The 13,462-nt window shown below is 42.0% G+C and overlaps 1 protein-coding gene across 1 annotated transcript in view; it reads right to left on the reverse strand.

Annotated features, from left to right (window-relative positions):
* Window positions 1-13,176, reverse strand: part of bcar3 (BCAR3 adaptor protein, NSP family member) — a 52,298-nt gene extending 39,122 nt beyond the window's left edge. Inside the window, exons 1-3 of the mRNA XM_023428933.2 lie at window positions 13,039-13,176; window positions 3,600-3,795; window positions 2,672-2,926 (exon numbers count right to left, since the gene is read on the reverse strand). Of these exons, the coding sequence (XP_023284701.1) occupies window positions 2,672-2,926; window positions 3,600-3,787 (443 nt within the window). The 5' untranslated portion in view covers window positions 3,788-3,795; window positions 13,039-13,176. The remainder of the gene's footprint in view (window positions 1-2,671; window positions 2,927-3,599; window positions 3,796-13,038) is intronic.
* Window positions 13,177-13,462: the final 286 nt, after the last annotated feature.

Here is a 13,462-nt window from a genome sequence, read left to right on the forward strand (position 1 = left end):
ACCTTTCCAGTTTAAACACAATCAAAGTCAAACCCTGTTAGAATTAGTGTGCTGTAGGAATTTGGGAAGCATTAAGTGACTTACTTGGGCACCCTGAGGATAAAACCAAACGCAGATAACAGGCACCATCGACTACTGCTTTCTGATGCAGGACAATCGCATCTCTCCAGTCCTGAGCTCTGTGACATTGTCAAATGTTTTACCACAGCATGAAAAGAAATGTGTGTTATGTTATGCTTTAAAATGGAAAATTTATTTTGTTCTTTGAATTACTGGAGATTAATCTCTGATGACCTCATACCTCTTCACCTCACACTCTCTCTAACTCAGCCCGTTTCCCTCCCTCAGTTTGTCAGCAACAAAGCGTCAAATATTAACAGGCTTTCATTCTTAGTTGATTAATATATCAGTGTTTTATAATGTCAAAGAGACTATAGTGTTAAAAAGCAGTTAAACCTACAGTTTAAAGTACTGTAATTGTTAATCCAAACATAATCAATTCAGGAGGATTTTGACTTCATCTCATTTATCCCTCTCTTTGCCTTTCTCCTTTCCACTCTTTCTTTCTGCTGTATTCGTCTGCCTGTCGTTCCTCCCCCTCCTTCTCCTCTCCTCTCCTGGTGGTCCGCTGAGACGCTCACAGGGGGTCAACAGAAAGACAAACTGACCAATCGGGAGCTAGTGCAACATAAGGTCAGGGGTCATAGGTCAGATGACAGCATGAGCAATGGAAAGTCAAGACCGACTGGCCAGTGGTTGCATACCTTAAAGATACACTCCCTTATCTTTTTATAGAAACTTCAACTATAAACTGTGTGGACTTTCAAAACAAGAAAAGGAATGTTCTGTCTTTAATAATGACAGAATGCAGATCATTTGTGCAGGCACTTCTATTAAAACGAAGAAAAAAAACATTGATTTTACAATTTTTTTTATCATCCTTGTTTAAAACCAAGGCACTGATGGAAACATTTTGGATGCAAAACTTTTCACTTGAGGCCATGAGCTGATTGTTAAGCAAGCAGAACAAACAAAGAGATCAAATTAAGATGGACACACTGAGATTTGTGAGTAAAATGTCAAATCATACACGCTACCACTCACATATGAAAGCCTCCTTTGTAGTTGTGAGGCCATTAGCAGGTTAATTTGATTATGACCAAGTGATTTTCTCTGATCTCCAGACAGCGTTAAGCATGGCCAACATTAGCTGATGTCAAAGAAGGAACTTTACTCAGATACAGAAAGATGTCTCCTCTCTCCTGACACACTAAGCTGATTTATAGATGAACTGGAACCGAAACAAAGGATTAGAAAAATGCACGTCTCTCATCTTTTGTTGACATTTCCAGAGTACAAACCTCGTGGAAACTGAACCGAAAATAGAGTGAGAGTATGATGCTCTTCATTATTTAACCACCTGCACAACCTGAATGTGACCTGGACACATTTTCCTGCTGTATGTCAGCAGTATATGAAATGTATCCAGCATGGAGGCAGAAAGATAGAAAGAGCAGACAAAGAGTTCACAGTAATCTGTGATCTGTCCTGCCACACCCTGACCTACAAAGGTAACCCAACTGCTGGGGGCTACACGTACGCACCATGGACACACGCACGCACACGCACACACACGCACACACACACACAGAAACGCACACACACGTACACACACGCACACAAAAAGCTGACTACATCAGACATAGTCTGTTGTAACTCAACACTGGAGATAGAAAGATGGGAGGACATGATGAGGGATGAGGTGTGTGTGTGTTTGCATGTGTGTTCCCTCTGAAGTTGAGCTAACTGCTACACCCCCCCCCCCCCCCCCCCCCCCCCCAGGGCTCGCTTTACAACCTCCCCTTTCTCCGTCCAACTCCAAACTCTCTCTCCACCTCTTCATTCGAAGTTTTTTCCCCAGAGCCTGCGTACAGGCTTGAAAAGCGGTTCTGAAAAGTTTGTATCATGCTCCTTCACAAAAGACAGATCTTGGATACACAGCGTATTTCAAAATTAAAAACACGAAAGCAAAATACATCATTATTAGATATATATTATGCATACCATATATATCATGTATGATATGCAGCATGTGGGGCTGCAACTAAAGGAATAATCTTAGGAATAAGCTATTTTTTTTTGATTAATCAATTCATTGTTTGGTCTGTATAATGCTCAAAAATTGTGAAAAAGCCCAATTTCACATATTTACATTTCTTTTTTGTGTAAACAAGAGTCTTAAACCCAAGATATTCAGTTTACTATATATTACACTGACTAATGTGCAAATGTTCACATTCGAGAAGGTGAAACCAATTAATTTTTAGTCACTTTTTGCTCAAAAAATTACTCGATGAAATGATTAATTTCACATGATTATCACATTTGCTGACAATATCCTGTTCATGAAATTATTATTTGATTAATCTACAATTCGATTAATTGAATCATCACTTCGGCTCTACTGTAAACACATATAGCTGCTGGTTCAGCGAGCTACCTGTCAAACTGACCTGTGGCACATATTTGAATCCCAGAGGACAAACTGTCTGTGGAGTCATCCTTTAATTGTTTCATGCTTTTTTTTCATGTCTGTCATCATATACAATGTGATAATGACTGAAGAAGATGAAATAAGACATCACATTTATCTGTTTGTGCATGTGTTTACCTGTAACCGTGGAAGTCATCGATGATATTTTGGACCAGCGGAGAGGTCAAGGGTTTATGGACATAACCGAGAGCCAGTGACGTGTTTCCGCAAACCAATGGCTGTGTGTGATTCGCTCTGGGGTCCCAGGTGTAGTTCCCGTGGGCCAGGTTGGTACCTCCCCTCTTGCGTCGAGGCAGAGTCCCATGAATGGAGATTGGTTGGTAGGCAGCGGCGGGCAGCTCTGAGAGGCCGGTGCCCAGCGCTGGAGGGAGACTGGAGGGGAGGGAGAAGAGAGGGAGGGGGACAGAAATATCAGACTGAAGTATTGAAGCAAGCTCAACTAAATTAAACGCCGTGAACCTTTGTGAAGACTCTATACTGTGAAAAATCCCCCTCCAGAAGGTATTATATCCTCTTAAAACTTCCCTTTATCCTTCTGTTTTCCCTTACGATTCCACATAAGTCCCTTTGAGGTAAGAAAAACATTTTTTCCTTCACACTGACAGCATCATATTTATACTCTGTAGCAACTTGTTCTAACACCTCATCTACGGTTTTTGATGCTGCTTACACAGCACAGTTTGTGTGACTGGAAATAGTAAATGTCTTGTGTATTTTTGGAAAGTTTTGGGTTTCGTTAGGGGTTAAATGATGGTTTGTGGGTTTGGACAAAGTTTACCTATTGTAGAAGAAGCATCAATGATTAGAAGAGAGGTATATGATTATTTTTGACATTTATTTTCTTAGGAAACACATTGTTTTGTGATTCCCAGTTTGTTAATCTCATACAATTACCAGGATTTCCCAAACCTGGGTTGGTTTAGACTGGAAATACTGGAAAGAAATGCCAGCACAGAGTAGTATAATGTACAATAGGCCTGTGTGACTCATCGTGTGAGTGGGAACCATTTCGACTTTAAGGTCCACTTTTGTTCACCCATCTCACCCAGGTCTGGAGCTGAGGAGGTCCATGGAGGAGGCGAGAGAAGCCTGAAGCCTCCTGGAGGAGTACGTGCTGCTGCTGGGGACACCAAGAGAGGGGGAGGGGACCCCAGGGTGGGCGGTGCCTCCCTCCAGGGTGTGGTGTGCATGGAGGGACCTGGGCAAACTCGCAAAACGCCCCTCTGCCATCATCCTCAGCTCTGGAAAGTAACACACAGAAATAAAGAGTTAGACAGAGAGGACTTGAATCGGATGTTTTACCAGCAGTTTAAAGGTTTGGACTTCAACAGTTGATCTCCGTCTGTCCACAGACAAATTATTATATGTAACGACTTTTAATAGACGTATTAAGGTGATACAGAAAGAATAGTAAGTGAATTAACCTCACAGGGTGAAAGTTCCTCCAGGTGGTATAACCTAACATGCTTACACTAACCTGGGGAACACACTTATGTAACCATTGGTAACTCAAGAGGGGTCAGGTGTAAAATACTCAGTCATACATTGCTGTAAAAAGACACATGATCTGACGTACAGTGTTCACTGAGATGAAATATTATGACACATGATACGTACATAACGAGAGTCAGTACAACAGGTGCTCTCACCGATACACTCATATGGCTGACACACTCACATACTCTTATACACACTAGGATATTGCCTGGAGGGAGATAAAACTCGTCATTACATAATATTATAACAGTAGTTGGTGCGAGGTAATGTGATATCTGCTGATATACTGCATTTGTTTCAACACTCCATCATAACAATGACTGAAATAAAGACGGGAATAAAGAGGTGACGAATTCAGTCCTACAATGCAACGGAAGTGTTTCCAGGGGACACTGAAATAGTGATGAACCTGGCTGGGACTTGATGTTCAATGGCCAATTGTGACTTTGAGAGAGAGAGAGAGAGAGAGAGAGAGAGAGAGAGAGAGAGAGAGAGACAGAGAGAGTTTGTGTCTTTGCATGTATTTTCTTAAGTTGCAGTGCGTTGAGCTCTCAGGGCCACCGTAGAATGTGGTAGGCATATGATAATCAATCAGTAAGATCCAATCAAGCTTTAAGCTCAGGGTGATGCGCTTACAAAGTGGGGGAAAGTAGTAGTGGGAAAGTTGCAGAATCTGATTGGTTGAAGTTAGCCCTTGATAGATGCTGTTAGACAGATGGTTCATCCAATCACCTGCAAAGGATTTTTTTGTTATTACTGGCCCTTTTCCAAACGGTTTCTAACGAAGCCTTCCCAGATGGTTCTGTGTAACAAACCATCTGCCACGTCAGGTTAAAAGACACCTGAGCCTGACTGAACCACTAGGACAGTCCGGTAGTTGTTGTATATCCCTGCCAGTTTTTTCATGGTGCTGGGCTCAGAGCCAATAAGTACTTGAATTAGTGGATACGAGAAAAGAACTGAGGTCTGACCCTCCACCTCAGACTCTGAATGTCATACCCATTGGGAATTTTTTTTTTATGCTTTAAATACTTTATATTTTGGCACATTTAGCAATTCAAAGTCTAAAAAACAGAGAGGAAACTTTTTTGTTGCTCATGGGGTTGATCTTGTCTTGTGACAGACAGACAAGCAGATATAAATACACAGAGATGAACAGGACAGATAGGTTGGCAGTGATGGAAAACAACTTTAATAAATCCCCCCTGGTGCATGAAGATGACTGGACAGCACGTCGTCATCTGCCCTGCATCACTGACCATGCAGAAGTTAGTCATACTGCACAGACTTAAATGCAATGAGCTTACAGACATGTCGCCTGACTGGTTGGTTGCAGATTCCACAAACCCTCCTTATTTCTAATCTCATCAAGACTCTGACCTGAACAACTATGCTGGTGTTTGTTATTGTGTCTCTATTTGAGCAACTTGATTATGATCATAGAAAGTAGGCTGCAGAGTTAACTGTGGGGTGTGGCACTGCAACATCATCATGAAAAATTCTGTATTTTGTATTCAACGATGCAATTCCACATAGAGAAAAGATAACAGGGCAGCTTCTGTCACAGCTGTAAAGTTGTTTTACCTTGTTGTTAGTTTGCAGAGACGATGTCATCAACCAACTAGGTTATACATTATTTCCCGGAGTGAGGAAGTAAGAAGTCAGTAACTACTGTCAACAGCAGAGGATTTAGGGTTGAATTGAAAGACTGAGCTGAGTTGACTATCTTTTAACTGTGCAAGAAATTCTTATGCAGTATGAGTCACACAGCATTTACCAGTGTACTAAAGTACAGAATAACTACAACTAATTATAGTGCAAAAAAATGTATGAATGTGTTTAGTCTAGCTTAGCATGAAGACTGGAGGCAAGGGGAAACAGTTGATGTTCACCGACACTGTCCTGTTTACATGCTACATCTCATTAGCCAGCAGCTTATCAATCAATACATCCGAGAATAACCAGGGTCGTTGGGAAAGTGTGTGAAACTGGAAACTTAAGTATCGCTTCACAGTTGTTGTTGGTCACGTATCGACCCCTGCCACTCTGCCTGCGTGCTTGGTTTGTTGTGCTACTTTTGCAGGGGCGGGGCTTCCAGAAGGCATACGAGACGGTCTCTCTCTCAGCCGGGCCTGATGCATCCTCCCCAGCCTCCTTTTCTTTGTTCGGTTTGCTGCACCATCCAACATGCGTCACATCACATCCTCACTCATCCATACACCGATATCTCTTTCACACCACACCGTTTAGTTATCATTTTGATAAATTTGACTTGAATTAATTAATTTTTGAATGCGACATCCGTGTGTGGCCTCCCTTATTGTTGCCAGCCCTGAGCCAGGTGGCAGCAGTCAGTAAATAGTGCCAATGCCCAAGCTGTTTGTTAATACACAATGTCTTTGGTTCTATGGCTGCACATTGTAACAGAAGCAAATATACAATGTTGAAATACAACAGCTTTAGCTTAGCAGTACCCCCCCCGCCCTCATTGTTTGTGCTTAACTAAACATGTCATGGAGACAGTGAATGCACAGGGCTGAAACCCACTCTCTCATCTAACTACTGGTAGGAAGGCAAATGTCAGACTTCACCTCTAACACTATGGAGTGAGGAGGCAGACACAAATCATGTTAGATCCTGTGTGCAGGGGGTAGGGGTGGGCTTTGACCTGATCTTTACAAATCAATCAACCAGATTGTTTTACTAAAATGCCACTGTATGATATTGTTTCACAAGACTCACAATGCTGGCCACAGCTGGTCTTGGTGAACTGCAAAATTACACAATTCAGAATCAGAGGGTTGTGTTTTCTTTCTCTAACAATTGATCCAATATGCTACAGCTGCTAATGTTCGTCATTTCAACTGGCAAGAGCAACGGTCAATGCTGTTAAAAGTTAAAACTGGAGTCCTGCTACCTCAGTGTTTTTTGTTTTGTTGATAAAAAGATTAAGAGGAAATTTGATTTGATTTGATAAGCGAATACAGGAAACCTGGAATAGGATCTAAAATGGAACTAAACCCAACTCTAACAGGGGACAATGAGTCAGCAGCTTGTGATGATGAATATCAATTAAAATGCAAATACAGGTTTAGAGAAAGGAACAGCTGGCCAGTTGAGGACTTTAGCATGACGAAGAATGAAGCTTACACACACACACACACACACACACACACACACACACAGTAAAAGTCCTGCTAAGGCATGCTGGGTCAGAGTGGGGATTCCTATGAGGGGCAGAACGATTACAGGAGAAGGACCTTTTATAAGACCCTCAGGGATGGTCAGCTGTGTATTTGTATGTGTGTATTTGTGTGTGTGTGTGTGTGTGTGTGGCCCCAGCCATCTGCCAGACACACACTCCTTCCTGCAGAGGAGAAAGGGAGAAAGGACCGACTCTCACTAAGTGAAAACACAGACACACAGCACTTATGCACATGAATACTTTGTTGATTAATCTTATAAATAAATTATTCATGCTAAGAGCTGTAGGAAGTTATTTCCATATGGACTGAAGGTGTGAAAAATCTCACTCACTCCCTTTGTCTTTCTCCCTTAACCTCTCCACACACCCCATCTACTCCTGCCACACTATTTATTTCACTTTGATGCCTCATTTCAGCTGCTCTCTCCTTTTGACTCCATCCCTACTCATCCATCTTTCCCTTTCAATCTTGTGTCCCCCCCCATCCCCTCTCTCCGTACAGACATCCCCTCCCTCCCTCTGTCTGTCCATCATGATGTCAGCTCTTCTTTTGCTTCCTTACGTCGTCACCTTCTTTCTGTCCTTTGTCCTTCCACCTCTTTTTTTTTTCCCATCCTCTTTCTGCCTCCATGCCTCCCTCATCCTCTCCTCCCTACAGCTGTTCAGCACCCGGTCACTTCGCCCTGCATCTCACACACACACACACACACACACACACACACACACACACACACACACACACACACACAAACACACACACAATGATGCACACAGGGGAAGAGGGAGCTCCATTTCCTACACCAAGTCCATTATTTTCTATATAAAAGCTATGTTTAAATGTTCATCCACTTTTTTGAAAGTTAGCTTGCAGTCAGTTTAACCCATGTTAACCAGGTTCATTTCCTTAGTGAGGTAACTGAGCATGAGTATTGCTGGTATGGTTACTTGCATAATATACCCGACCTTCCATAATGATTTAGGCAGCTGAACTGTTGACTGGGACTGTGTTTGAGATGAACTGACATAGAGTTGCAGAGTGAAAGAAGTTATTTTGGGATCCAGGATTGCAGGGGGGCAATAGCTATGTCTCATTTTCTGCTTAGATAATGTGTTTGATGATTTACAGCTGGAACACTGCCAAGTCTTGAATGTGCGTGAGGCTCTTATGGTTGAGAATCATTAGTACAAGTAATAAGCAACTGTGTGGAAAATATCTGGTTCTTTTAATAGAAAGTCAAAGCCACAATTCAGTGTGCAAAAGTTTTAGGGCACAAAAACGCTAGAAAGTGAGGATGCTTTCAAAAAATACTACTTTTTATTTCATTCAATCAGTGTTTTGTCTTAAAACTTGTCTTAAAAGCAGCACTACTTTTTCTCGGTATACTTTTCACTGTGGGTTGCTTTAAGCATCTTGGAGAACCTGTCACAGCTTTTATGTGGATTTAAACCGTGTCAGTGTCTTCTGTCTCTTCATGTAATCCCAGACTGACTCTGTGATGTTGAGATCAGGGCCTTTTTTGTTTCTTTCTTTGTTTGCCATTTTTCTGTCACAATTTTTCTAGGATGTCTTTAATCCTGTTTACAAAGCTCTGACTGCTGATGTGGACAGAGGTTTGGAACCAAGCTTCATTGAGGATATCATTAAAAGAAAACGGGGATTTGCGGTGGGGGAATACCCCAAGAACCAGTGGCCTCTCCTGCTTTGCAACTGAAACCTTTTAATGGACACCAACCAACCAACCAACCAACCAATAGTGTTTTCCTTGTCTATGGAATAAAAGACAAAATATTATGAATTGAGGTTTGCTTTGTCACCGAAACTAGCAAAGGCCTTGGGCTGAGAACACCAGAGCACACACACACAAAAACACACACGAGATCTTGGGTGGGAAGCAAGTGCAGATTAACAGGAAGAGGAAATGGCAGTGTAAACATTTAGACGGCAGGCAGCTCATTATAAAGGATTACTAGCAATAAAACAAATATAGAGAGCTTCCCTTCCTCTTTCTCACTGAGTATATCTTGAGCTCTCGCTCTCTGATGCTGTCCCACAGGGCTGAAGGAAACAACATTCCTATCAAATCAAATTTAATTTAGTTAAATTTGATTTCATGTTTTGGTGGCAAGCTCTCTCCCTTTCTCTCTAACCCTACACATCAGTCAGAGTCAGAAAGCTTTGTTGTTAATCCACTGAAGGAGTGGTTTTAAAAACTGGGCTTTTTGGGGAACACCACAAGTCGTTAAGAAGGTTATAAATCACACTTTAATAAAATGATTTATATGTGAAATGAAGTGTTTGCTTAACGTTGCACTACTGGTCTGTTAATACACACACACACACACAAAGACACACACACACAATAGGGAGGATGAACACAAACATGCATGCATGGGAATGAGGGGTTTCCTCTAGCTGGCTTAAAGTGTCTTCCTGCTATGGCATACCCACACAAACACACACACACACACACACACACACACACACACACACACACACACACACACACACACACACACAAGTGCATTAGCAAAACCACCCCTGGCCAGAAGTGAACAATGGGAACAACTGTCACATGACCGCTGTTTAGAGCCAGTCTTTGTTAGAGCGAGAGAGAGAGGTGTCCTACTGCGCTCTTCAGTGCGTGGGGCCACCAGTATGTGTGTGTGTGTGTAACATATTAATGAGGCCGTTATTAAATCCCAGAGCAGTAGCTGCCATTTAATACTTCTGAATCTGTGTCTGTGTGTGTCTCTCTCTCTCTCTCTCTCTCTCTCTCTCTCTCTCTCGCTCTCTCTCTCAGATTCACACAGAATCTACCCTCAGTGCTCATTTTGTTATGTCTTTGCCAAAAGGCAGAGATGGACAGTGTGGGGGAAAATGTGTTGTCTGTGTACAGTCACTGATCACCCCACTGGGAACCAGTCAGTCAGTCACACACAGCAACAGCCAGCTGAGTCAGTCAGTGGTACAGGAAGTATACGCAGCCTTTACTTGGAATAAAAAGCAACAACACTACACTTTAAAAAGTACATTACAACAACAGCTTTCAAAGTGATATTTAGGTACAAGTACAAAAATATTTGCAGCAAAATGTAAAATTTCTGAATCTATAACTTTGAGATGTACTTGAAATAATGTCTGAACTACAACAAAGACGGTGGCAGAGTATCTGCACTTGCGGCATCATCTCTTGTCATTTCTAAAATCTAAATATCTCTGACCAAGCTGGTAACATCCTTGAAAATGTAAAGTCTACTGTGATGAAATGATGTGCTACAGTGACATGTGGTGGTCAATACTTTTGCACTAACTGACATTTATGTTTCTTACGGAGTCCAATAGAGATTAAGTGTGTTATTCTCCATGTCTAACAACCCTACATCCACATCTAACAACATCTGCTTTCTTACTGAAAGTTAAGGCGAGAAGATTGATACCACTCTCATGTATGTACGCCGAGTATAAAAGGTACAGCTAGACGATAATTAGCTTAGCTTAGCATCAAGACTGGACACGGAGGAAAACGTCTGCCCTGGCTCTTGTTAGATGAGGCAGAGTCATGTTTTTTCCGTGTCCGCACAGTTGCTCTGCTGCTCTGTGAGCCCACTGACTACGCATACACCAGACAAATGAACTGGACGCTCCTTTAGTGCACAATATGGATGTATTGTTCATTTCTTATCCATACTCATACAAGGAGCTCTTCTTACTGTCAGGAAGTTGCCATCCCGTTTTCTGGTGTGCTTATTCAGGACAGTGTTTGCAAACCCTGAATTAGTCTATGAATCCTTGTGAAAACACAACTTGTGTTTTTTGGGGGGGGTTTTTTGTAAGAAAAAAAACAAATAAGATTTAACAAGTGCACCTCAAGAGGTTGACATAGGCCGTTTTTGACCTTTGGACAGGGCCAGATGGCTGTTTTTCCCATGTTTCTAGTCTTTATGCTAAGCGAAGCTAACCACCTGTTGTCTGGCTTCATATTTAGCATACAGACATGAGAATGGTATTGATCTTCTCATTCAACTTACTGCAAGAAGGCAAAAACGCATATTTCCCAAAAAGTTGAAGGGTTCCTTTAACAAAAAGAAGTAAGAGACTACGACTTTAAGGACCAAAGATTACTTCTTTACTGATGTTGCTGATGTTGTAGCTGATCGAAAGGGTGCAACACAAGTCCAACTTTTTAGAGCTGCAATGATTAGTTTACTAATCGATTAGTTGATCGACAAGATTAATTGGCAACTACTTTGATAATTGATTACTAAAAAAAGCCAAAACGTTTTCAGGCTCTCAAATGTGAGGATTTACAACATTTCCTTGCATCCTATTCTAAGTGCTTACCATATGTTTTGTATATGTGACATCTTTAAACGGCAAATTAAATGTATTAGACTGAAAAGTACAATCTTAATGCTTAAAGTACCAGAAAGAGATGATGATACTTGTACTTCATGACTGTTCTTAGACCATGTAAGATCATGTTTTTTTTTTTTTTACTTTCCAGCTATGCAGTCAGTCAGTCAGTCTTTGTAAAGAGCAGCAGGTCACATAGTGCTGACGGCTGGCTGGAATACCAACCACCTCATCCCACTGGGGCAAGTAACACAACACCACACACACACACACACACACACACACACACACACACACACACACACACACACACTGGAGGAACACGACCATTGCACAGTTAAAGCTGAGTTCTGTGAATCTGGACACAGAAACATTTTCAGCTTTAATTAAAGCTGAAACTCATCGGCTCAGTTCAACTCCACTACTGTGTTCAGACATGACACTGACTAATGTCTGGGACAACCTGCTGCATGTGTGTGTTTATCTGGACGACACACAAAACATCAACACCGCGTACACACACACATGCACGCATATGTCTGTCTCTGTCATCGTCTCGTGGGTGGCTTGCTGTTTAAAGATGAGTTCCTGTAACTGAAGGTCAGAGTTTCAACCTGTCAAAGTGTTTTTGAGCTAGAAAGTGAAGCCGTGTTTGACAAGAGACATCCACTGGTTTGTTTTTATCAAATTTGATAAATCATATGTTACTGTAGCATTATTCATATTAAAGGGCTTTAGAGCTGAGTTTCCTGACTACTAGTCAGAAAAGGAATTTCTTTTACCGCTTTGGCAATCCTTTCCCTGATAAGCAGGCAATGGATTTGTTGAATCATTTATCGTATCTGCACTCTTTAAAACATCAAAGCCAAGATGCACACAGTTTTAGTGAGTAAACTCACTTAAAAAAAACAACAAAAAAGAGTTGATGAAAAGAAATACCGCTGGTGTTATCTGTCATATTTCATGTAATTATTTCCTGCTGGGGTTTCCACAGTTAGCACCACCAATCCCAGCAGCCACAGTTACACCCAGCGCCTTGGGATGACAACTTATTGCTCAAAAAGTCCCTGAGTAAATTTGGCTCACTGCAAGCTGTAAACAATTCAACCGAAAAGGGATGGGGAGAAGGACAGCGGAGAGAGGAAGAGAGGGCATGGGAGTGTAAATGAAATAAACAGCAGCTACAGTGAGAGAGAGAGAGAGAGAGAGAGAGAGAGAGAGACAAAAAAAAGAACTTTCTAATTTTAACTTTTAATGTTTAGATGATGAAAAGTCTGAAAAGCTTGCAACAAAACTTGCATTCAGAGGAGAAGATGAAAAGAAAGATAACCATCTCACCTCTGTCTGCACTGCCATCACCAACGACATCAAACATTCCTACACACACACACACACACACACATCTACTGTATATATGTGCAGTCCTACCTGTCAGAGTGACGTCTTCCCTCCTTCTCTCTGGTTCCTCTTATGTATGTATCTATTAGTTTTATATGCTTGTATTAAAATGACTGCCTTTCATAGTTCATTTGAATGACTGACTGGCTGACTGGCTGACTGGCTGACTGGCTGACCGGCTGCAAGACTATAAACTCATGCTCCTTCAGACAGGCAACAACAAGTAGCGCCGCTGCACAATCACAAGCCCTGCCCTCCTCTTTCTCTCTCTGGGGAGTGATTTGTGAGCACCCAGCCCCTCCTCCTGCTCTAGTGTGTGCTGGGAGGAGTTCTCTTTCTTTCTTTTTTAGCCGAGTTGTCTCTTGACCCCCTACCCCCCCACTCCTGCCCCCCAGCACCGAAGAAAACTCCCCTCTGCCCTCCTCTTCTCTCCTCCACCCCCCCCCCCCCCCCC

Source organism: Seriola lalandi, unplaced genomic scaffold (assembly GCF_002814215.2).
Source record: "Seriola lalandi dorsalis isolate HSWRI2012SDOR001 ecotype SW California unplaced genomic scaffold, Sedor1 jcf7180002054885, whole genome shotgun sequence".
Lineage (NCBI taxonomy): Eukaryota > Metazoa > Chordata > Actinopteri > Carangiformes > Carangidae > Seriola > Seriola lalandi.